This window comes from Lathamus discolor, chromosome 8 (assembly GCF_037157495.1).
Source record: "Lathamus discolor isolate bLatDis1 chromosome 8, bLatDis1.hap1, whole genome shotgun sequence".
In the NCBI taxonomy this organism is placed as follows: Eukaryota; Metazoa; Chordata; class Aves; order Psittaciformes; family Psittacidae; genus Lathamus; species Lathamus discolor.
In genome coordinates, this window is record NC_088891.1 from 1,786,576 (window position 1) to 1,810,521 (window position 23,946).

General features: G+C 55.3%; 1 protein-coding gene across 1 annotated transcript in view; it reads left to right on the top strand.

Moving 5' to 3' along the window:
* The first annotated feature begins 22,802 nt into the window (after nucleotides 1–22,802).
* Nucleotides 22,803–23,946, top strand: part of ITGA11 (integrin subunit alpha 11) — a 45,014-nt gene continuing 43,870 nt past the window's right edge. Inside the window, exon 1 of the mRNA XM_065688408.1 lies at nucleotides 22,803–22,976. Coding sequence (XP_065544480.1) covers nucleotides 22,925–22,976 — 52 coding nt within the window. The 5' untranslated portion in view covers nucleotides 22,803–22,924. The remainder of the gene's footprint in view (nucleotides 22,977–23,946) is intronic.

The window sequence follows — 23,946 nt, forward strand, 5'->3', positions numbered from 1 at the left end:
AGCCTCCCTCGGCGAGGGGGGGGGGGGGAACGAGGAGGAGGAGGAGGAGGAGGAGGAGGAGGGGGGGGGGTTGGCTGGGGCAGGCAGGGGGCAGGCAGGGGACAGGCAAGGCGGAGGGGGGGGTGGAGGGGGGGGTGTCACTTCCCGTTGTTTAACTCTTTGCCAGCCCGAATTCCCGAACGATTCCCGTTCCCGCACCTGCTGCCCCCCCTCGGCGATGCGCAGTGATGGGGCGGGGGGGGCAGCGGTGACCGGTTAGCCCAGCGCGCAGCGGGTCTGCTGCCGCCGAGGCGGTGCCGGTGGATGCGGGCGCCCGGCGCCGCGCAGAGGATGGGTTGCGGAGCCGGCGGCTGCAGCCGAGTCACCGGCTTCCTGCAGCGGGAGATGGGGATGTGCTGCAGGGTTCACACCTTGCTGCCTGGTCCCTTGCGTAGTAGGGTGCTATAGCATCCATAAGGGTCCTGTAGCATCTATAAGGGTCCTGTAGCATCCATAAGGGTCCTGTAGCATCCGTAAGGGTCCTGTAGCATCTATTAGCATCCTGTAGCATCCATTAGGGTCCTGTAGCATCCATTAGCTTCCTGTAGCATCCATTAGCATCCTGTAGTATCCATTAGGGTCCTATATCATCCATAAGCATCCATCCATGTGCTTGTTTCCCTTCACATACAAGGTTATTTGTGTTTTTTCCCCTATTATAGGCAGTGACAAGTGATGCAAGACTTTTTTCCTCAGATCTCATCTCAGTCTCCCCTCGGGCAGGTTCAAGCCATTCCCCTTGGCCTGTCCTTACAGGCCCTTGCCCAAAGCCCCTCTCCAGGTTTCCTTTAGGCACTGGAGCTGCTCTAAGCTCGCCCTTTAAGGAGCCTTCTTTTCTCCAGCCTGAACCAACCCAGCTCTCTCAGCCTGGCTCCAGAGCAGAGCTGCTCCAGCCCTCTCCATGTCCATATCCATGGCCTTGTGCCCTTCATGCCCTTGCTCCAGCCACAGACAGGAATCCCCTCACGCTTTTCAAGATCCATATCCCTGGAGATGAGAGAAGCGCTACTTGGAACAAGCAGCAATTTAGCTCCTGTCTCCTGGTGACAGGGGAATGAAAGCAGCAGGATACAGCCCCGGCACAGAACTCTCCAGCCGTTAGATGAGACATTGCACCCATTTATTGTATTGTTGCTGCATTACGAATACTTGAGGCCCATTCCAAGCGCATTGCCAGGTCCCCTTAAAGCAAAGCACTCCGCCAATAAACAAAGGATTTCCTTCTCATAAGGGGATTATTGAGCCAAGAGTCTGATGAGAGATTAGTGGGGTTTATTCTAGTGCTCAGCCTCCCTATAAAATACCCATGGATCTGGTACCGTTGGACCAAGAGCAGTACCAAACTCCCTGCTCCTCTGATATTCTTCTAAAACCCAGCGCTGGTTTTAAAGCTCTGGGTGAGCTGGGCTGGAAACTGTGAGCAAGGTTAATGCAATTAATGTAGGGCTAATGACATCAGCCACCTCTAATTCGCGATCCACCCAGCGATGACCTCTTCCCAACAAAAGGCCCATTTTCCTGGGAGCTGGGGATGGAAGAGGAAGGCTCCATGGGGATGGAGATGATGCTTAACACTAAGCAGAGCTTGGGCAGTGACCAACATGGGATACTGAGGCTCGGATAAGCCAAAGTGGGAGAAACTGGGCTCTTGCAAAGCCTCGAAGGAGCCATCGTGTCCTGCCTGTCGCCGCTTGTGCCACCGAAGCAGCAGCATCCAGAGCCTGCTGTGCCTCCTGCACCCATCTGGAGCCATTGGGATTAATTAGCACCAATTAGCTTATTGAAACAGCCCGCTTGGAGCAGCGAACTAGGACATCTGGGGAAGGTAGGGTGAGAAAGGGAAGGCTGCTGGGGAGGCACGGGGTCCCACTGAAGGATGGATGGATGGATGGATGGATGGATGGATGGATGGATGGATGGATGGATGGACGGATGGATGGACGGATGGATGGACGGATGGATGGAGGCTGCAGCCACTCGGCCTCTCCACATCTTGCATCACCCAAACCCCAAATGCTGCTGCTGGGGGGAGGTCCGGAATGTTGGGAAAGGGCTGGGACCCCCTTTCAGGCAGTAGATGGAGTGGGAAGGGCTGGGGGACGCAGGATGCTCAGCCTTTTCTGGGAGCAGGAGGGATGCTGGGGCAGTTCAACTATTGCTGGGGTGGGAAAGGGCGGATTTTGCAGCACCTCTGCATGAGTCCTGGAAGAAAATGGCATTGATGGATGCATGGAGCACGGTGGAGAGCTGGAGGGGGCCATAGATGTGCCCCATAGCCAGGAAAATACCACAGGCTCGTTGTTTCACCAGTACAGCACAGCAATTCCAACCCCAAATCATTCAGCCTTTGGCAGCCTGGAAAGGATTTTATTGTATTTTGGATCAATATCAAGCCAGTGACAAGGCTCGGGGGCTTTGCTACTGGGGTTTTGCTTTGAAGGCTTGTTGGGACCCCATTAAGGCTCCAGACTGGACCTGGGGGGCCAAAGAGGTCCGTTTGTAGCCCTGCAATGACAGCACCCGCTCCCCTGCTGCAGCCCCAGGGAAAGGGAGATGCTCAGAGCATGCAAAGAGTTGAAATCTCCTTCTGGCCCTGGATCCGGCCGAGGAAATCGACATCAGACACACCGCATGGGGAGGATCACTTGGTCCTCATCCTCTCGGGAATGTGTCTCTGGTACCCCAGGAGGATGCCTATGGGATGGGCAACAGGAATACTCCTATAGGGCAGGATCAGGCCGTGCAGCCCCAACCCTGCCTGCTTCAAAGAGCTGTGGAGCAGAGCCCTTGCTGCAGGGAGCCGCAATTCCCACCTGGAGATGGAATTTCCCACCGGCACCACGGGCCTGGGTGATGGGGAGCGCGGAGCAGCCGCGCTGGGAGGGGACCTGGGTGGGTTCAGGGCTCTGGGGTGTCTTGGGCTCCCTCTCCTGGCTCTGTGAAGGTAGAATCGCGGCTTGCATGAGGATGGGAAGCTCGCAAGGCTGCGGGCGCACGCTGCGGGGACAGGGTGGAGGATGCGGGGGGACCCCAGGGATACTGGATGGGGGGAAGCGGCAGTGAGCATCGCTATAGGCGGCTACAAGCCCATCACCATCGCTGCAGCAAAGCGACCCCAGGCAGAGGGATGCTCAGGGGGCTGAGCTGGGCGAATCAACAAATCCCCCCCCTCCAAGCCAGGCTGGAGAGGGGGGAATCTGGGCGCCCACCTCCCTGCTCGCAGCATCTGGAGCCCATGCGTGGAGCAGGGCTGCGCTTCCGTCCTTCCTGTCCTGCGGCTCGTCTCTCCCCTCTGTCTGTGTGCTTAAGGGACTGGCGCTGCTGAGCGGGAGGAAGGAGATGCCGCTGCCTCCTCGGTGGATGGGAGGCACTGGGAGAGCTGGAGCCTGCCTGGCTGGGCTGTGCTGTGGGCATGGGATGCGGGAAGAGCGCGGCTCGTGATGCTTCTGATCAGGAGCTTTGGGACACATAACTGCAGACGCATCTCTCTCCAGAGCAATACACCACCGTGCCAAAGGGAAGCTCCTGAGTGGAATATTGCTGGAGCCATCCTGAATTGTGAGTCTGGAGAGACTTCCCCAACCCATTGCTCACTACTGACCCACGGCTATGGGGCAAGCTGCCAGGCTGAGCTGGGTATACCACGGATGAGTTTTAGCCCTTCACTTGATGAAACTCTTGGAAAGACACAACTCCATCGCACCAGGCAGCCTGTGGACGTGTGAGGAGAATAACGAAGCCAAGCTGTAACACATAATTACTGTGTCACCAGAGAGCCCTGCCTAAGAGATGATTCATGAATGGAGCTGGCCAAGTCGCTTGCTGCATGATGGCTTTGCTCCGGGGATGCAGGTCAGGCCCCAAGTCTCCTGCACAAGACAGTCAGGAGATGGAAGTGCTTGGGTGCTTAAGGCTGGCTGGAGCGCTGTAGGGATGGACCACGATCAGTGCTCCCATCGGATGCGGTGATCCTGATGCTGCCACAAGTCTTCATATCCCCCAGGTCCATGCTTTTCCTCAGCAATGCCATTCCCTCCAAAATGAAGGCTGCGTGGTCCTCCCTTAGCAAATACTTCATTCTTAAGGAAAGATCCACCGAGCTGGTTCCTCGCTCCGTCACAAATGAACTACAGCTCTCAGAGATGCTCCCATTGCTGGACTGGCGGAGTAGGGCAGCCAAAGCTGAGCGTGCTGTTTGTGCTGGCTAAAGTTACATTGAAATAAATATAGCATAGATGCTACCTCCAGTCTGTGCATGGCAAATCGTCCTGGATTATCCCCACAGTTACTGCAGCTGTGAAGTATACGGAGGTTCATGTTTGGATTCCATAGCGGATAATTTATAGAGAAGGCCAGGGACGGGCTTTCATCTGCTTTGATGGAAGTTCGTCTGGAATAACAATACGTGGTAGAACCTGGCACTTGGACCGCACGTTTTTAGTGTTAGTTTTTAGCCCTTCTACTTGAAAGCAAGATGTTTCCATTTAAAACCACTGTTAGCAAGAACAAACATCTCCCTATTACTGACTCCTTTCTCTTCCCCTCCTCTGGAGTCATCTGGTTCGGATTAGTCCTGGATAAGGTCCCATTTTTGCTCAGGGAAATGGGAGGGGAACTTGGAGCTATTTCTACTCATTTCAAGAATGAACTGAATGTGGTGCACAAATGAAAACGCGATGAGCTCCAGCAGGCAACGGGAATCAAAGGGCCATGGAAGCTCGTCCCGGTGGAAAACCGCTCCTCACGGCACAGGAGAGGGATGGTGGGAGCTCGGTTTCCCACCTCAAACCAGTGCCTTCAGTCCCCACTTCCCAGATAACCACCAGACTGGTGGCGGTGACCCCTGCTAAGGGGGATGCTGGGGTTGAAGTGTGGGTCTGGGGGGGAAACCCAGCTTGGTTAGGCCAGCACCAGAGTCTGGGGCTCCCAAACTGCTTTCCTGGCATCCCTCCCTCCTCAGCAAGGAAACGGCAAGGAGAAGGGAGCCTTCCTCATGCCTGTTCCGAGCAAGGCTTCCAGCAGCCTGCACGAGCTGGCTGGGAGGAAACCCTCCTCTCACGAGTGGGAAAAGCTATTTCCAAGGAAAGCCAAGCCGGAGGGAGCCTCCCAACACCAGCGAGTTAAACTCAGCCCCTTCTTGTGGCTTCTTGTTTGCATAGCGCCTGTTTAGAGCCAGCTCCTGCTATAGCTGCTAATTTGATAGCATGTGATGGGGTGGAAACGCTCTGCAGAAGATGACAGAGGGGAAAAGAGACATCACATCAGAGGCTGGAGCGGAGCAAGAGGCAAAGTGAAGCGAAGCTGGGGCGAAGAGATGCTTAGATTTGGGGTTAATGTGTTTTGGGGATATAAATACGACACGTTGTCTCTAAGTATATATCTATTCTCTTAGGGGTGCTCAGAGCTTGACACTGCCTGCGTGTGCTCCTTCCATACCTGCAGGTTGGTGGTCGCTGCAGCACTCGAGCATCAATATTTGGATGTATCCGTGCCACAAAGCACAGCAAGAGGAGAGCTACCTGCAGGCAGCAGAGCAAGGAGAGGATGGACACGTCCCGCAAGCAAAGACCTCAAGGTCTCAAAGAGAGTGATTTGATGCGGGTCTGAATTCCTGATGGCAGCAGAAGTAGGGATGTGCTTGAAGATAACCACGTGCGTGTGCGTCCTGCCTTGGGGTCGCTGTCCGGAGGTGGGTCCGAAAGCGCCTGAGCTCATTGCACAGTAGCCAAGGTGTGAGCCACCCATAGAGGAGTCCCTGTTCTCCTGTGTTTTCACGCTACCCAAAGGAAACCGTGGTTACCGAGCAGCCCATGGAGCCCTCTGCGCTCAGCTTCACCACCCAGCCCTGACAACCCGCACCAGTGCCCCGGGAGGACAGAGTGTGCCGGGAGCACAGGGCTGATCTCCACCTCTGAACCTGTTTCACCCCGTTCCTGGCCTCACAAGGGGCTGCCCATCACCGGCATTTCCCATCTCAGCTCCTGGCACCGAGCTGGTGGCTCTGGCAGTGATTCGTCACCGTGCCCCATGCCGGGTGCATGTGGCTTCAGGCTTCCCTTGCCCTGCACACCAGTGACACTGTGATGTGTGGGTTCCAGGGTGGAAAACACTCTTAGACCTTACAGGGAGCTCACTTCCTGACCCTCATCAGTCTGGGTCCTCCTGGCTGAACCCCCGCTGCTCAGACAGGCAGCTGAGATGGGGTTCCATTTAACTGGAGTCCAGAAGTCCCATCTCCTACTAGGGAAAAGCACACACTGGACTTGGAAAGCCGGAGGATACGGGGGCAGATCGGAAAGTGTCCTGTTTGGGAGCTCTCCTTGCAGCACGGAGGGCATGGAAACCAGACTCCACTTTAAGCAGAGCATCCTGGCAAGCGTCCTGGGCTGTGGGAAGCCAGCCCGGGCAATGGAAGAAGGGTTTTCCGTAGCTTGAGCTGTCGTTTGGTGAATGTGCTTGGCAGTTGCCTCCAACGTGCATTTTAAAGGCAAACCTGAAACCTGGCCCGCTTGCTCTTTTTCCCCTCTCAGGACGAGCACCCCCAAGTCTCCCTGTGCTCCTGGGAAGCTGCTGGGGGGGCTTGAGACCATCAGGGTGGGCAAAGTGACCAGATCCCCTCAATCACTCCCGCTGACCCACAGGGGTGAGCTGCCAAGGATCCCCGCAATGATCGTATTCCCAGAAATGGGATCTGTTTCCCAACTGGAAGACCCCAGTACCCCAAACCTCTGCAACACCCACCCCATCTGATCTGCTGCTCCCACCCAGTTTGAGCTGGAGGAGGAAAGTGCCAAGATGAGAAATGAGCCCTGAGCCAAACACTTCTCCAAGTGGCTTTTGTGCGTTGAGGTCCAAGCACTTCATTTTGGGTGCTGATCCGTTTTGGGTGCTGATCCGTTTTGGGTGCTGATCCATTTTGGATGCTGATCCCTTTTGGGTGCTGATCCGTTTTGGATGCTGATCCGTTTTAGGTGCTGATCCGTTTTTGGTGCTGATCCATTTTGAGTGCTGATCCGTTGTGGGTGCTGATCCGTTTTAGGTGCTGATCCGTTTTAGGTGCTGATCCGTTTTTGGTGCTGATCCATTTTGGGTGCTGATCCGTTGTGGGTGCTTCATTTTTGACACACAACCGCATTTTGTGGGTGCCGGCCTGCAGCACTGCAGCACCCATCAGGGACCAAGCTCAGCGTGCACGGCAGCATCCTTACAGGGCTGAAGCTGGGGTAGCACAGCTGAGCCGGGAGCACTGCAGTGCTCTGGTGGGTGATCCTCCGGTGCCCTGCAGTGTCAAGGCTTGGAGCTGTGGCACAATGCAGCATCTGGGGGGGCTGAAGCCTGGGTCCACGCCGGCACTGGGGGGGCTGAGCCCACCGCACGGGTATCCCCGCTCCCCCCGGCAGCCCCACAGCCTCGGTGGCTCCAGCAGCGCCGGTAGCGCTCGCCCTCTAGCGCCGTCCGGTCCCCGCGCCCGCGGCACGTTAAGGCTGTCATTAACGTCCCTTCCGACCCGAGCAGCTCCAGGATGCGATGGGTTTGAGTCTGCGGGCTCCGGGACGTGCGGTGTAGCCCGGGCAATAGCAAAGATGATCCTGACCCACTGTGAGGGTGCTGAGGCGCTGGCACAGGGTGCCCAGAGAAGCTGTGGCTGCCCCATCCCTGGCAGTGCTCAAGGCCAGGTTGGACACAGGGGCTTGGAGCAAGCTGCTCCAGTGGAAGGGGTCCCTGCCCGGGGCAGGGGTTGGAGCTGGAGGAGCTTCAAGGTCCCTTCCAATACAAACCAGGCTGGGATTCTGTGATGCTATGAAAAGCCAACCAAGCATCACCCAGGATGATGGATAAAGGCTGTGCTGTTTCAATGTGGTCCAAACGCTGCTGGGCTGAGTGTGGTGAGATGTCACTGCAGCCCGGGCGCGGGAAAGCCACAAAACGCAACCACGGAACAGGGCTGATGGGTGCGTTTCCAGCAGCCAGGATCCCCATCGGCTCTGCTGTGTTTTATACATGGGAGTCACTGACCCCAAGACTCAGTGCAATGGGATCTGCAGGGGTGCGTGGCCATCCTCACCCCCCTGTGCCTCAGTTTACCCAGGCAGCACATGGAAGCTGCTGCCTTCCAAGCACTGATTCCAGGCAGGCACAGGGCTCCTGCAGTTCCCTGGGCATATTGGTCAGACAACGCTTCCCCCCCCCCACTAAAATAAACAGTTCTGATCACCATTTCTAAGTGCTTATATTGCTTTTGTGCCCAGGAGGGAGGAGTTTTCATCCTGCAGCCCCCCATGGCTGAGCTGGGGAGCGCAGGAGGGCAACCCTTGGTGTGTTCATGGGGCAGACGCATCAGCTCCCTCCTATCCTGGAGGTTTCAAGATGCTGTTTGACCCCCCCATGGGGCCCGCAGCTCTCCCAGCCCACCCACATGCGCTGCACACGTTTTGTGTTGATTTTTCCAAGGAATAGCAGCAGGATCCTGTTGGAGACGTGGGGTTGGGGCTATTGGGGAAGAGCCCACTTGCATGGGGGCTCGCACAGCGCCTCTCACTGCAGCAAGGTCTCCGTCACTTTGTGCCATGTTTGCCTCTCGTTCTCCTTCCCTGCTGCTGTTTGTCACCTCCAGCCATGGTTTCTGGTAGCAGGAGCCTGTGAGTGCTCAGACTGGGAGGCTTCAGTTGGCTTTGCCGAAGCGTGGCTGCTTCAGTCCCTCTGCCCCTCCATGTCCCCATTGCGGGCACTGCTGAGGAGCCCCCCAGCTGCAGCAGGAGTGTGCTGCCAGCTGTGAGCTGATCAATGAGCTCATTAGGCTGCAAGTGCTAATTAGGAAGCAGCCTTTGCTTAAAAGGGCTGGGGCTGGCTCCCAGAGGGGGCTTTGGGGGTGCTGTGAGGAGCTGGGGTATCCTGAGCTGCTTCTGCTGCAGGTGTCTGTCCTGGAGAGACACCAAAGCCTTTCTGCCTGGCTTTGCACCCAGGGGAAGGGTCTTCCTAGGCTGGGTCCGTGTGTCTGTATGAAGGATGCTGCGTTGGAAGAGCTTCCCCTTGCCCGGCTGCGTGTGGTGAACCCCCATGTGCTTGTAGGGGCCTCATCCCCTCAGTGGCACCTCCTGCTGTGTGCATCTGCTGGGAGAGCTGGCCCAAGGGCCAGTGAGTGAACAGCCCCGTGCCCCTCTGCCTGGGGTAAGTACTGGGGCCTGGGGCTGCTCAGGCATGGGGAAGGGAGGATGCTGTCCTGCTTGGTCTGTGGCTCGTAGCAAGGCTCACTTGTACCCCCAGCAAAGCCTGATGGACCTCGCTGCACCCAAATTATGGGAATCTGAGGCCTCTCCAAGTGCTTTGTGCCGATAACCGGGTTGTCCTTGAGGATGCTGTGTCCTGGTTAAAGGGTCCTGGCATGGGGATGTGAATCCTGAATCTGAAACAGCTTTGTCGTCCCCCCTGCCAAGTAATGCATTAGATTGGAATGAAGGGTAGTGCACAGCCTGCCTGCCATGCACAGAGGGCTCTTAGGGATGGAAATGGGCTTTTAACCTCAGTCCCATGCCATTCTTTGCAATGGGGTCAGGAAAAGGCTGACCCAAAGCACTGACCACTGCTGCCTTCCTGTGTTGTTCCCCCAGCCCTGAGCTAGGAGGGCTTCGCAAGGGAGATAAAAGCACCCTGAGCATGAGGAAACCCCTCTGCCAGGTTCACTTTTGATGCTGATGAGTCCAGAGCACCCCCAAAATGCCAGAAATATCTATTTTGGGGGTGTTTCAGCTTTGCTTTACATTTTCCCTGCTCAGCCTCACAGTGAATGACGGGGGGGTCTGGCTGCAAAAACAACCTGGGTAAGCATGGGGCTGGATCAAAGGCATTCCCACTTGGTCCAAGCCCACTTAGCACTTGGAAAGGTGATGAAAAGGGGCTGTGTGCGTGTGTGTGAAGTGAAAAATGCCCTTAAAGATCCCTCTCCTATAAATCCCTGCAGCTGAACCGGGGGCTGGGACCGGCTGCCAAGTGCTGCAGAGGAGAAACCCGGCCTCTGGGTTGATGTTTCCAGCAGACCTGGGTGAGCACAGCAGTGATTTAGAGCTCCCCTAAATGGTTTTCAGGTGCAGGTACATAGTGTAACACGGGCTATAGCGCTGAGTGAAGGGAATGGCTCTGCTTCCATTGATGTATTAACAATACATCATACTTAGGAGTAATAGAGACTTGGCTACATAAAGCAAGATATTTTACATGATAGGAGTATGGAAAGAAAGGCTGAAGTAGTAATTTTACAGTTGCGATGTCCTGTAATGATGGTTATAGCAGGGTTTGCGACTGGAGAGATCCAGGCTGGGTCTGGATCTGGGATGCTCAGGTATCAGAGGTATCTGATGGATAAAGGCCATGCTGTTTCAACGCGGTCCAGATGCTGCTGGGTTTATTGTGGTGAGATGTCGCTGCATGGGCAACTGGTCCCTGAGGTCTCACTGAGCTTGGAGCTGATGGGTGCCTTCTCCAGCAAGGACCTAACTGGTCCCAGTAGAAGGGGGATGCTGGGGGAAGGTCCCTGCCTTTAACCCTCCCTGGCTTGCTGTGCAGGGGCTGCAGGATCAGACTGGGGCAGGAGGTTGCCTTGGCTCCTTCCATTATGGGGGATAGGAATGGGACTGGGGTCAAGGCACAGGAGCCACCTCGTGCTGTGTTTCTAATACAGCACTAACCCAGGAGGACCCTTGCGGCTGTGGGTATCCCACATAAGCAATTAGCCCTAAAATCAGTCTGAGCTTGCACCCAGGTTCCCCAATTCCCTGTGGTCTCCCACCAGTATCCATGTAACTGCCAACACAACTCGGATGGAACAGGGGGGGAAAGCGCCCTTAAAGGGCTTGGCAAGTCCCTGCTCATTCCTAGAGGAGACGTCTGGAGCTTTCATGACATCATTTAAAGCTTTCCCCCCCTCTTCCTCAACCAATAAACAAGTCCGTTTGCCATGGGGCTGGCTTCCCTCGCCCTGGCCACCTGCACGGCTGGCTGCCGCTGATGGAACATGTGTTTTCCCAGCAGTCTGGCCTGCAGGAAAACGTCTGCGGAATGACGCATCCCTCCAGTTCCAGGCTGCAAGCTTGCTGGGGTTTTCTGCCCTGAAGTGCTAAACATAATGGGGCTGCTTCTGCTGGCGCCGGGGTAGGAGGGAGCAGGGATGCGCTGCTGAGGAGAACCCCCCTTTAACATGGGTAGTGCTTGGGGGGCGATGGAAGTTTGCTTATTACATCCCTCATTAAAAAGGTGGAAAAGGGGATACTTGCGAGTTCTCCCGTTCAGCCAAGCTGGGTGGCTGAGCCGAGGGTCCCCCCTGGCGTGCCTCAGCCCATCCCAATGGAAAAGGCTGGGGTTTAACAGCAAACTGCATGGAAATAATTAAAGCTCCAGGTTTATGAGGTGTTTTCCAGCTTTTTAAATTTGCAGCTACCAAAAGATGTCGAGAGCTTAAAGAATGCAGTGTTTTTAACCAAAAAGCTGCTGAAATGGGAAAGTCGGGACGCGCCATAAGCAGCCGGTGGGGCTTTGCATTGGCAGAAGTGGATGTGGGCGCTGATTCCTTGGGGTTTGAGGGCTCCGGAGGATGAGTTTTGCTGTTAAATTATGAGCAACCCATTTTGATCTGAAGCCCCAAACTGGTTTTCATATCGGACACCAATGTCACCCCATGTGGGATGAGCGGTGGGTGGCACTGGCTGTGCTTCCCCTTGGCTTTTGTTCCACATTCTGACATCGAAAGAGATGCCTTTATGACTAACGCTTGACTCCATCACAAATACGGCATGCAGATGGCGTAGCAAAATCCATTTGTCCATTGAAAGAAAGGCCTCAAAACCTGCTTCTTGGCAGATTTATTTGGTTTATGAAGGTGTTTGTTCATTGCAGCACTGCCTTTGGTATCTTTCATGAATGAAATAGCTTTTCACTTCTCATCACTAGGAAAACAGAAAGCAGACAGTGTGTTTCCTTTACTTTTCTTTCATGTTGATGCATGGATTGCTTTAGGTTAGGATTTAATCAGTGGTGAAGAGCTTTACATGTGATTGCTCTGAGGCCAGGCTCCCCTGCAGCATCCCTGGGCTACGTCAGGGGTGTCTCTGCTTTGGGACAGGCTTGTGGAGGACCAGCAGCAGGAGGGTCCTGGCTGCATCCTTTCCAACCCAAGCCATCTACGATATATTCCCAGGAAGATGGGCAGCCCTGGGGTTAATCCCTGCTCTGAGTGGGTACCAGTTTGCTGCAGTCGCTGGCGCATCCCTGGTATGTGCTAGCAGCGAGTTCTCTGCCCCTAATCTGTCCCAGGCCCTAGGTTGGTTTGGGCAGCAAAACATCTTTTTCCTGTTACAAGCCAAGGCAGGTTCTTGCTGATGCTGCATCGCTCCCCATGGCCAGCATTTCTGTGACACTGACTCATCCCACCGGCTGAAATAGTGGCTTAGGCAGTTCCAGGTTCTCCAGCTGGGGATGGTTCCCAGAGGGTGATCCCCAAAATCATAGAACCATGGAATGGTTTGGGTTGGAAGGGACCTTAAAACTCCTTCAGCTCCAACCCCTGCCCCGGGCAGGGGCCCCTTCCACTGGAGCAGCTTGCTCCAAGCCCCTGTGTCCAACCTGGCCTTGAGCACTGCCAGGGATGGGGCAGCCACAGCTTCTCTGGGCACCCTGTGCCAGCGCCTCAGCACCCTCACAGGGAAGAGCTTCTGCCTAAGAGCTCAGCTCAGTCTCCCCTCGGGCAGGTTCAAGCCATTCCCCTTGGCCTGTCCCTACAGGCCCTTGTCCCAAGCCCCTCTCCAGGTTTCCTGCAGCCCCTTTAGGCACTGGAGCTGCTCTCAGGTCTCCCCTTCAGGAGCCTTCTCCAGGCTGAACCATTCCTGATGTTTCTGGGATTTCTGCACAGATTTTGTAAAACCATTGCCCGAATCCTGGCTTTCCCAGTGAGGAAACCAGGTTGGGAGATTTGGGAGGGGGGAAAAAAACCAGAAGAGAGTGTGAGTTTAGACACCCGTGGCTGGGTGAGATTTTTCTCTGCAACTGCTCCAGCAAAGGGGGTGGCTCTTCCTCCTTCTCATTTCATGGCAAAAGCCATGGAGGAAGCCAAAATCCAAGCAAAGAGAAATCCTGGCAGTGCTGGTTTATGATTTTAACCGAGTGATGGAGTTAAACCTTCAGCGAATTCCCAGACAGAAGCAGGAGCGAGCAGCTCCGATGCTCCTGTGGTTTCAAAGCAATCTTGTCCTGGGACATATCTGGGATGGTTTTATGGACCGGAGGGAAGCAAAGAAGCCACCTGCTCATTGAGGTAATGCATTCCTTGGCCTGGAATGCTGCGTGTGTGGATGTCCGGGATCCATGAGGCACTGGTTTAGGCGGTGAGGCTGGCTCAATGAGGACCAGTCTGTCGGCTGCCACTCTAAGTGCTTTCCCATGTCCCTTTTTCCATCTCTCCCGGTTCCTTCAGTTGGATCCTTTGGAAGGTGTTTCCTGCTGTGCAGACGGGGCTGCATGGCCAGGCTATGGCCAGCACCGCAGCCAGGGGAGGGTGGAAAGCAGGGTCAGGGTTGTCTATAAAGAGCTGTCTTTGTAACGTCTCCAACCCTCCTTTCTCTCTTTCCTGGAAGAACTACATGTGAGAACGTGCTGGCATTTGGCTTTGGAGCAAAGCCTCTGGTTTCACTAACAAAGAAAGCACCTTCTTCTGGCTGAGCTTCGCTTACAAATCCAGCCTTCGAGTGCTTCTTTGGCAGAAGCAGGGAGCTTGGCACTGCCTCTGGTGTCAAACCTAAACCGGTGCACACACCGATGCCGTGAGGAGGATGCTTTTCCTCCGCCTTGCTCTGCTGCCCTCATCACCCAACTGGGTGCAGCTCTGCATGGTGTGGCCAAGGCCAGTTTGCAGTGGCCAAGGCCAGTCTGCAGTGGCCAAGGCCAGTTCGTCGTGGCCAAGGCCAGTGTGCGTCTCCTCTGCTCTCCTTTTTGTTTAAGCTGATCGCTGTTAAACCTTGGTGTTTTCAATGCATGGACGGGGTTTGCATTGTGCAAGAGAGCATTTTGGGAACTGGAGGTTCAATGCCATTCTCAGCTTCAGAGACAGTGGCCAAAGGGCTACTAAATGCAGCTGATCTTGTGCCTTCGTGCTTGCAACTCGGGGTGGTAGAAAAGCTTTTGACCTTCTGACAAACCAAAGGGTTCCGAAGCCCCACGCAAGCAGATTCACAAGTGGAAAGCAAAGAGGAGACACTTTAAAAGCCTAAAGGTCCATGTGTGAAGGTGCTGGCTCTGTAACACCGGTGGTGGGGGGGAGAAGAGTGATTTGCCCTTTGGGAGAGCACACTCTGGGGACATGAAGTGCATTGGGATGCTCTAGCAAGAGGCAAAGCCCCCTCCATTTGCCCCATTGGAGGGCAGTCACTGCCACCCACCCCTCATCCTTCATCGGGGGTGCTTAAGTTAACGCAGACGATGGATCACAGAGCAGCAGGGATCTGCGTGGGTCTGGCAGAGGGAATATCCCAGGCGGCCACCTTGGCGCAGGGATGCGGCTGGCTCCCAGGCATTGGTGTCAGCGAGGCAGGGAGCACTCAGCCAGTAATGGCCTTCCCAGAGCATGGGCAGCGAGAGCCTGGAATGTGTTAAATCCATCTCCAGCTTCTAAAAACGGCTCATCCTCCCTTTTTTTAGAGGAGACTGTCTAGAAAATGCCAGGGCCGAGCGCTCTTGGAGTCAGGTGAATGGGAGCTGGAGCCTGGTTTAGCTGCCCCATGGCCTGTCTGGCTTGGAAAGGCACTTGGGCTGCTTGGAGGCAGTGTTCTGCAGAAGTGTGAAGGTTTGTTACAGTGACCCAGCTGTGCTCTGGAGTGGGCAATGTCATTACTGTCTGCAGAAGTGACCAGAAGTAGAATCATAGAATCATAGCACAGTTCGGGTTGGAAAGGACCTCAAGATCATCCAGTTCCAACCCCCCTGCCATGGGCAGGGACACCTCACACTAAACCATCCCACCCAAGGCTTCATCCAACCTGGCCTTGAACACTGCCAGGGATGGAGCATTCACAACCCCCCTGGGCAACCGATTCCAGTGCCTCAGCACCCTCACAGGAAAGAATTTCCTCCTTAGATCCAATCTAAACTTCCCCTGTTTCAGTTTGAACCCGTTACCCCTTGTCCTGTCACTGCAGTCCCTGATGAAGAGTCCCTCCCCAGCATCCCTATAGGCCCCCTTCAGGTACTGGAAGGCTGCTATGAGGTCTCCACGCAGCCTTCTCTTCTCCAGGCTGAACAGCCCCAACTTCCTCAGCCTGTCTTCATACGGGAGGTGCTCCAGTCCCTGATCATCCTTGTGGCCTCCTCTGGACTTGTTCCAGCAGTTCCATGTCCTTTTGATGTTAATAGGTTTGGCCAAGGCAAAGGACAAGTTTCTTCCCTATAGAAGTGTTCAATTCCTGACCTGCATTCAAAGGAGCATCAATTCCCAATGAAAGCAATGCGAGGGCTGGGGTCACCCTTTCGGTGCCGTGGGTCTGGACTGGGGTTGGAAGCTGGGGTGGAGGAGAGTGAGGAGAAGCTGGTGGGATCATCTCGAGCCTCAACGGGTTTCAGACCGAGTTTGTATTTGCCTTTCTGAAGGTTCTGAATCCCTCCAAAGCTTGTGCTGGGAGAGGTGGGAAGGCTGCTTCCCTTTAAGAGGGAAACCCCACATCTTTGGTGTCAGTGTAAAAGCTCTCCTCCTTTTCCTTAACATTCCCTGAAGCACATCCCCAAAAGCACCGTGCCCTCACAGAGCTGGCTGGGTGATGCTGTCCCCACACAGAGCCTCTCACATGGGATTTATCTCCCAACCCTGCCTAAATTAACATGATTCCCCCCTTGGTATAGCCAGTGAAGGATGAAACTGTGCGGATGCAAGTGAGATCCCTTGTTTAATCCATGGGGGACCATAGGCCACCCAAGAGGATGCTGCATGGAAGATGTATGGTGCATGCAAGGTAGATGATGCACAGGAGATGGATGCAGCACCCTTCTCCCAGCTGTGCCTCCTCATTTCACACACAGGGAAGACAGCAGGTCTGAAAAGCTTTTTCTCCCCCCTTTGCAGAAGATTCTGTGCCCAGAGTTACTTTTACCACCACATATTTTCCCCTCCAGGAGGTTCAGCACCGTATGCATCTAACTCTGCTCTGATGCAGTGATTTATGGACTGCCAACTGCACGCAGCCAGTTTGGCATCTTCTCTGACAAGTCAAGGTTTAAATGGCTTTACCGTTTGTGCTCGGGGCTTAGCTGCGTGTGTCACTCCAGTAGAATTAAACAGCAAAAGACACCCCCTCCGTACTTGAATTCATATTGCTCAGGGCTTGCTCCAGACAGGGAGGAATTGCTGTGTGCAGGCGAGTGGAGAAGGCAGAAACCTGCAGCTTGGAGTGGGAGATAGCGTAATGTTCATAACGGATAACTCGGGATAGTTACACAAAAAGGGGAGGTTTTCTGCAATGGCAAATTTCCCAAAGGAAAGATTGTTTTGATCAGGGAGGTATTTAATTCCTTTTTCCTGGTTTGAGTGCTTGGGATGCGAGGGCTTTCCCAGGCCTCTGCAGGGTGCCGCACAGGGGATGTGCAGTGATCCGGCTTCTTCCTTATGGGGGAACCCCCCTGACTGAATGATTCTTGTTTGCTGTATATGTGGAAGAGATAGGAGCAGGATCCAAGCCGTGGTACCTGGGAATTTGCCTCGATAGCATACGCACATGGGTCAGGAAAGGAATCCGGGCCGCAGCTACTCAGCACAAGCTTCATCCCAAGGGATTCATCCTAATAGCTCGTTACCCAGGCTGGGTGGATGTTTGTTCGTTCACAGTAAGAAACAAACAGGGAAAGACTAAATAAATGGGGGGGGGGGATAATGCTGGCTAAGTAAACAATGGAATTCCTCAGTAGCAAACACTGCTTTTATGGTTAGTGGTCCTTAAGAAAGCTGCTTGGGTCATGAAGTCAGCCCCAGACACCTGGGGAGCTTTGGGTCCAGGGTCCTGAGTTTTTGGAGTCTCAAGTCATCTGTTGCAGACGGGGCTGTTTATAGCTGGGCACTGATTGCGGAGGCGAGAAACAGCTCCCAGGGAACGGCTCGGATACTGAATTTTGTGCCTATTTGCTGCAAAAAGAGGATTTTCAGGGGCTTTTCCACCTCCCTCAGCCCCTGTGAGCCCTGGCGCAGCTATGGAAGCGTTTGGCCCCAGCGCAAGCTTGGTGGCATGGAGGGAGAGGAGAGAAGCACTTTGGCAAAGGCTAATAAATATGGCTTACGCTAATTGAGTGCTGGGAGCTAAGGGCCAAAGTTCTTCCAAACACAGCGGAGGTGCCAAGTCCCTGCTTTCCAGAGCTTAAATTGCTTCCCTCTTCCATAGGAAAGAAAGGGAAACCAATGGGGCTCTGCAGCACCACTTCACCGGAAGGGTTTCTCTTGGTTTAGTCTGTATTTTATCCCCTGTTGTTGCTTCTGGGGTTGGGAGTTGTTCACAGATGTCTCCCTCTTAGTTTGCTTGGAGAACCATGTGGATGGGGTCTGTACCTGCCTGGGATGGGGAGTGCAGGTGAGGGAACCCTGCAGCCAGCATGGGATGCTGAGAGCAGGACCCCTTGCACCAGCAAGGAGGCAGATGTTCAACATCTGTTCTATAGCATCACTTGAGATCTTCCTGCTCTCATAGGTGGCACCCCTGTGGGTGCCCAGAGCCCTGGCTCAGCATCTTCTCTTCCTTACCCAGCCTCCAGTCTCCCTCTGCTCCCCTGGACCAGGCTGTACCCAGGGCCTGCAGGGTAAGGGGGAAATGGCTTTAACCTGCCCGAGGGGAGACTGAGCTGAGCTCTTAGGCAGAAGCTCTTCCCTGTGAGGGTGCTGAGGCGCTGGCACAGGGTGCCCAGAGAAGCTGTGGCTGCCCCATCCCTGGCAGTGCTCAAGGCCAGGTTGGACACAGGGGCTTGGAGCAAGCTGCTCCAGTGGAAGGGGTCCCTGCCCATGGCAGGGGTTGGAACTGGAGGAGCTTTAAGGTCTCATCCAACCCAAACCAGGCTGGGATTCTCTGCTTCTATGACATTGCTCTTGTCCCCAGGGCTTAGGAATAACCCTGGAGCATCCTCGCGTCGCTCCCTGCGGCACTGCAGGGCTGGGGAGGCTCTCGCTGTCTCAGTCTCGTGCTCTGTGGAGATGTGACGCTTCCTGGCTCCACACGAAGCTGCCGGGCTCTGGGCTCCCTGTTTACATCAGCTTTTGTTTCAGACAGCCGAGCCTCCAGAGCCCCGAGCTCAGTGCGGCTGCTGATGGCCGGGCATGACCCCACCACGTGCTCTGCTGGACCCTGCTCGGAGCTGCCTCCATCACCCACGAGTGACAATGGCCTTGCCAGAGCTGCCTGTGGGTGTAAGCCTGACCCCAGAGCCACATCTTGAGCAGCAGGGATGGGTAACCTCAGCATCCAACCTGCTCCCATCCATCCCCTGAACCTGGGGGAGAAGCACCCCTGGGAGCATCCCAGCATCACCCCGGGGCTCGCAGTTAAACCCCCATCAGCCCTGCCTCCGTTTATATTGGTGGATTAGGGATTTTGTTTTCATTCCTGGCCTCTGTTTACATTCCTTGTATCCTAGCTCTAATTCTTCCAAGGCTCCACAAGCAATAGCATCCAATACATGACACCCTCCGAAAGGTCAGGCACAAGGAGGCTGGAAAAAATGACCACACGTGGGAAAACCTACAGTAAACTGCTGGGATGGCTTCAAATATAGGGAAAGGGAAGGTCAGGCAGCTGGTGAGGGGGTAGCACAAGCTCACGTAGGGTTTGGAGGTGTCGGGGTGCGAGTTTGAGCTGGGTCTTGAGGGAGACCTTGTAATAACCTTAATATCTAAAGGGGCTACAAGAGGCACGGAGAGGGGCTTTGGACAAGGGCCTGAAGGGATTGGAACTGGATGAGCTTTAAGGTCCCTTCGACCCAAACCAGTCTGGGATTCTATGATACGGATGCATGGATACAAGTAACGTCAGTTCTATCTCGGTGGTGCACAAAGGCTTGTCCGGGTCATCCGCACACAAGCTGTTAAGGGCACGGTCGGTGCAGCGTTCTCCTTATCCAGATTTCATAAGAAGCCCATCCAAGGTTGTTAATTCAGGGAAGACACGAGATCTTCCCTTTGGGAATGGCTTGTGTAATTCCATGACCAGATCCGCAGCCAGCTGAGCTCGCTGCCTGGGTTGGAGCCCTCCCTGCCTGCTTTCCCTTTGCTTTTTGCTGGTTTGTGCTGGCATTTGAGGAAAATGCTGATGGCTGGGGAGGTAAAATCCCTGCCCAGGGCTCAGGTGCGGGGTTTTGCTCCTGGGTTTGCTCCTGCTTGAAGGGATGGGGTGGTTTAATCCTGGCTGGAGCACGGATGCGATCTCCAATGTGCACAAGCCTCCGTCTGCACCTCGATACTTCCCTTGGAAACTGTCAGGTTTGCAGAGAAAACAGGGGGGTTTCTTGGTCCCGACCCCCTGACATCTGAGCGGCGAGCAGGAACTTTTCCTGGGAGCCCGGCTTTTTGAGGATCGGAAGCTGAGGGCTGCCATTCCGCACGGAAAGCTGCTGCTTTGCTTTGTTTTCAGGATAAAACTGTCTTGTTTCTCACTCTCTCCACTGATCTATTCCTGGCTGATGAAGGGCCCTGAGGGCTCGGTGCCGTCCTCGTGGGGTTGGTTTTGCACGGTGCGATGAGCAGTTAACTGGTGGGGATGGATCCTGCAAGCACCTGCAGCACCCAGCATCCTGGCTCTGCGCATCCCCTACTCCTACATCCCATCCAACACAAGGAAAACCATCCCAAAGGCTCGCTGAGAGCCAGGCAGAGCTCGCAGCAAATCTTTTCCTACTGCTCTTCCAAGACCCTGCACGGGGACCGGCTGTTTGTTTGCAGCCGCCCCGGTCTCTATTGGAGATGGCTGGTGTGTGTCATTCCCGTGAGGAAGCAGCATTGCCGCCCGGGCCTCATCCCGCAGGATGCTCATGTGTGGAACTGCTCCGCTTGCTGCTGCATCCATTGCTCTCAGCAGCTGGGAGATAGGGGGAAACAACCCAAATGAAGAACTAACCCCTCTTCACCTGCCTGAGTTTGTGTTTTGCCCTATGGCAGCACATCGGGATCTCGCTGCTGCAGGCAGAGTTTTTTTGGGAAGCGCTGCCTGGGTTGGCTGGAGCAGCGCTGAGATTGGAGCAGGATCCAAAACTGAAGTGGGAAGGCAGCACTTAGTGTGCATCCAGCTCTTTTTACAGCATTAATATCATGTGATGAATACAGGAACATGATCTTCTATAGGCTTTGCAGCCACTAAAGAGCACCGCTGTTGGCTTTTCTGCTGGCTGCCATGGGATGTCCCCATCCCAGCTTTTGCGAGGGGTTGAAATGCTATCATTTCCATGGGTTTCGCTTTCCCATCCATCACTTCCACCAACAGCTGTTTACATTTTGGAAGTCTTACATCAGCATCGACACAGCATAACCCTGCTCCTTTGAACTCTTTGGCATTTCTTGCTTGTGAAAAGAGGCTTGGTCACATTTAGATGTCCAAGGGCCAGCACCGATACGTTGGCAGGGGGTGATGCAGCCGCATCAGTGGCTTCAGCAAGGAGGAGATCAGTCAGGCAAGACCCCATTCCCCTGCTATCCCAAATGGGTCCGGTTCAGACTTAATGCGAAGCCCCCAGGGATTTGCAAGCTGCTTGCAGGCACCCAGCAGAAAGGAAGCAGACGGGGTCTGATGGACATCGCTCATGAGCCCACCACAGCTCTTGGGGGTTTCTCCTTCTGTTTTGCTGCACTGGGACTGTGCCTGGTGCAGGGGAACCTCTTCAGGCCAGTCCTTTATTCCCTGGAATTCTGACTTTCCGCTGGTTTCCAGGTCGGGAAGTTTGAGGCAGCCGCTGCTGCTTGGTTTTCCATGGAGCTTTTTAACTGCTGGAATGTCGTGCTTGAGGCCAGACCTGCTGTGTCTGGGGAGGAAAAGAGGACACGAGGTGCAGGAGCCTTTCCCTGGTCCCATCTTTCCTCCAAATCCCTTCAAATCAGCTGGTTCCAGCAACCCCTTCCAAGCAACCCCCCTGGAAGCCAAAGCAAGGTGCAAACTGCAGGATTGTGTAGGCCTTTACTCCATAAAGACCAGCTTGCCTTCCCACTGCATGGCATGGGATTTCTCCTCGCATGCCCTGTCTGTGGCCCCGGAATGGGAGCAGGAGGAGCAACTTCTGCTCAGAGCATCCACGTCTCAGGAATCCCTCCCCCTGGGGTCTCCGGTTTAAATCTCATCCGAGCTTCCTGCCCCAGCTTCTTAATATTGCCTTTTATTCCCTAAAAACCTCCTTTTCCACTTGCACCATCCCAGAAACACATCGTGCTCCTTGCTCCAGAGTTCTATAGGGGAAAACCAGCTGCAGTTAGGAACCGAATGTATCTGTCAAGCAGCGTTGCGCTGGTCGAGCACTGTGCAAACCAGCTACAGAGCATCCGCATCCCTGCGCTGCTTTGGATCCCAGTGCTGCTTTGATCCCTGTTCCAGACACATCCCCTCCCGCCCGCAGACCCCAAACGTGTATTTCCAGGAGGGAAGAGGGGAGAATGAAAAGAAATTGGATCTTCCAGACGCTCTGCGTCATCCAAGAGCGTCTTGAGTGGAGCTGATCCCCCTCCTGCAGACCCCAAGCTGTCTGACAGGCACTCGGAGGACAGAGACATCCATGTTTGGATCCATCCCAAAACGCCTTTGTTCTTAGCTGGGTGGGAAGGGGGGGACAGTCCCCATCGGTGACCTTTGCTTGCTCTTCTGCTCCCAGGGGAGGAGAGCTGGCACCATGGTGGTGAATGCGGCAGGCAGAGCACACTGGCTTTGCCTTTCTGCTGGCTGGGGGGCTGATCTCACTGAGCTTTATCACTGCTCAGTGGTAAAGGACCTCCTGGGTCACATCTACTGCATGAAAATGAACCCCAGACTGGGTTTAGCTTTTCTGCCTGGAAAAAGCAGCAGCAAGGTGCTGGATGGTCCCTGCTGGAGCCACCCTGGCTGGGATGTGGGGATGGTCTGTGGCTGCTCGGGGCTGTGTCTCAACCCCAAAGCCATGCTGGGAGATGGCCTTCTGCTAGAGCTGCCTCCCAGGCAGCTCTTCCAAAGGGTATCCCCAGCCTGAGGAGGAAGAGGATGGAGGGAGAAAGTCCCACCCTGGGAATGCTGATGTACTTTGTGTGTTTTCATAGATAGGTTTGGGTTGGAAGGGACCTTAAAGCTCATCCAGCCCCAACCCCTGCCACAGGCAGGGACCCCTTCCACTGGAGCAGCTTGCTCCAAGCCCCTGTGTCCAACCTGGCCTTGAGCACTGCCAGGGATGGGGCAGCCACAGCTTCTCCGGGCAACCGTGGCATCTGTATGGGAGTGGCACCAAAGCTGAAGTGGTACCCAAGCAAAGGTGGCATCAAGCAGACGAAGCACCCCACAGCCATCAGTGATGCCCTGCAGACCTTCCATCACCAAGTCCCCCCTGGGGTGCAGGGTTCCAGGGGACCCCAGAGGGGTGCTGCAGGGAGAAGACCGCGGTGATGCCTTGGGCTTGAAGTTCCCAGCTGGCCCAGCCCTGCTGGGGAGCCGATCCCTAAAGGGTGCTGTGTCCATGCAAAGCCTGTCCCCTCTCCCGTCCTCTCCTGCTGTACCTCCTACAAGTTTCGCTCGTCCCTCCCACTCCCTCCCAATGCTCGCCTTCTGTCAGGGAGCCGGGAAAGGCTGGGATAAGGAAAGGGCTCTTGTGAGTGAGGCTACCAGTCTGGCTGGCTGCCTCCCGCGGATGCTCGGGGCCGGGGAGCAGGGCAGCCGGCGTCCCCATGGACCTCCCCAGCGGGATGCTCCTCGCCTGCTCCCTCTGCCTCCTGCCTGGTAAGTGCCTGCTCCCCTTCCTGCGCCCACCCCGATTCCCAGGACAAGGGCAAAGAACCGGGAATAACTTCTGCTTGTTTGGGAAAGGTGCTGGGGGAAGCCCAGGGTTAATAAGGGTGTTGGAAAACTCTTGCCAGGGGGGATGGAAAGGGATGGAGACCTTTGGACTCTCCAGGAATGAGCGGGCTGCTCCGCATCCTCCCAGCCCCCTCCTCGGCTGGGCTGCAGTGAGAGCAGGATTAGTCCATGTTTTTCTTAAGCATCAGATGGTGAGGGAATAAAATACCCCCCGTCAATCCAGACCCTTTTCCCTAGGCTTAACTTTCCTGCCGCACAAGCGGTTTGTCCCCTGGCACACAAGGGGGCTGTTTGGGGTTAAATAAGTTAAAGAGGAGGTTTCAGGCAAGAGTTCGGTTTCAGGAGGCTGCAGCTTCCCCCCATACGTGCGGGACGAGCCCTGCCAGGGGCTGGGATGGGAACGGGGAGGGGGGCTTAATGCTGCTTCCTGGCCCCTCGCCGGCGCTTTTGGGCTCTGTCCCTGCAGAAAGAGCCTGCCCAGCAGCGGTCATTGCTGCTGCAGTTCCATCTGGCACCCTCCTGCACGCGGCTCGGGCTCCGAGCAGCCAGGCTGGGGCTGCTCAGTGCTGGAAAGCAGGGGGGAAAAAGAGCTTTTTCCTATTACCAGGAGCGCTGCCACCGGCTCACGCCTCCCGGCTGCGAGCATCCCCATGGAAGAGCTCGCCAGGGCGGTTTCTTTCCTTGTTTCTCTCCCTTTTCCCCCCTTTCTAATTGCGCTGCTGCTGCATCCTTTAAAGCAAGCCGCAGCCGAGCCGCCTTCCTTTGCTTAATAGGGACCATGTGTGCGCCCTGCATGGCGGCAGCGGGCGCGGGGCTGCCTGCGTGGAGCTCCGGCACGGCCCCGGCCGTGCTTACGTGGGCAACCGAGCCCAAGCGGGGAACCCGCTTAGGG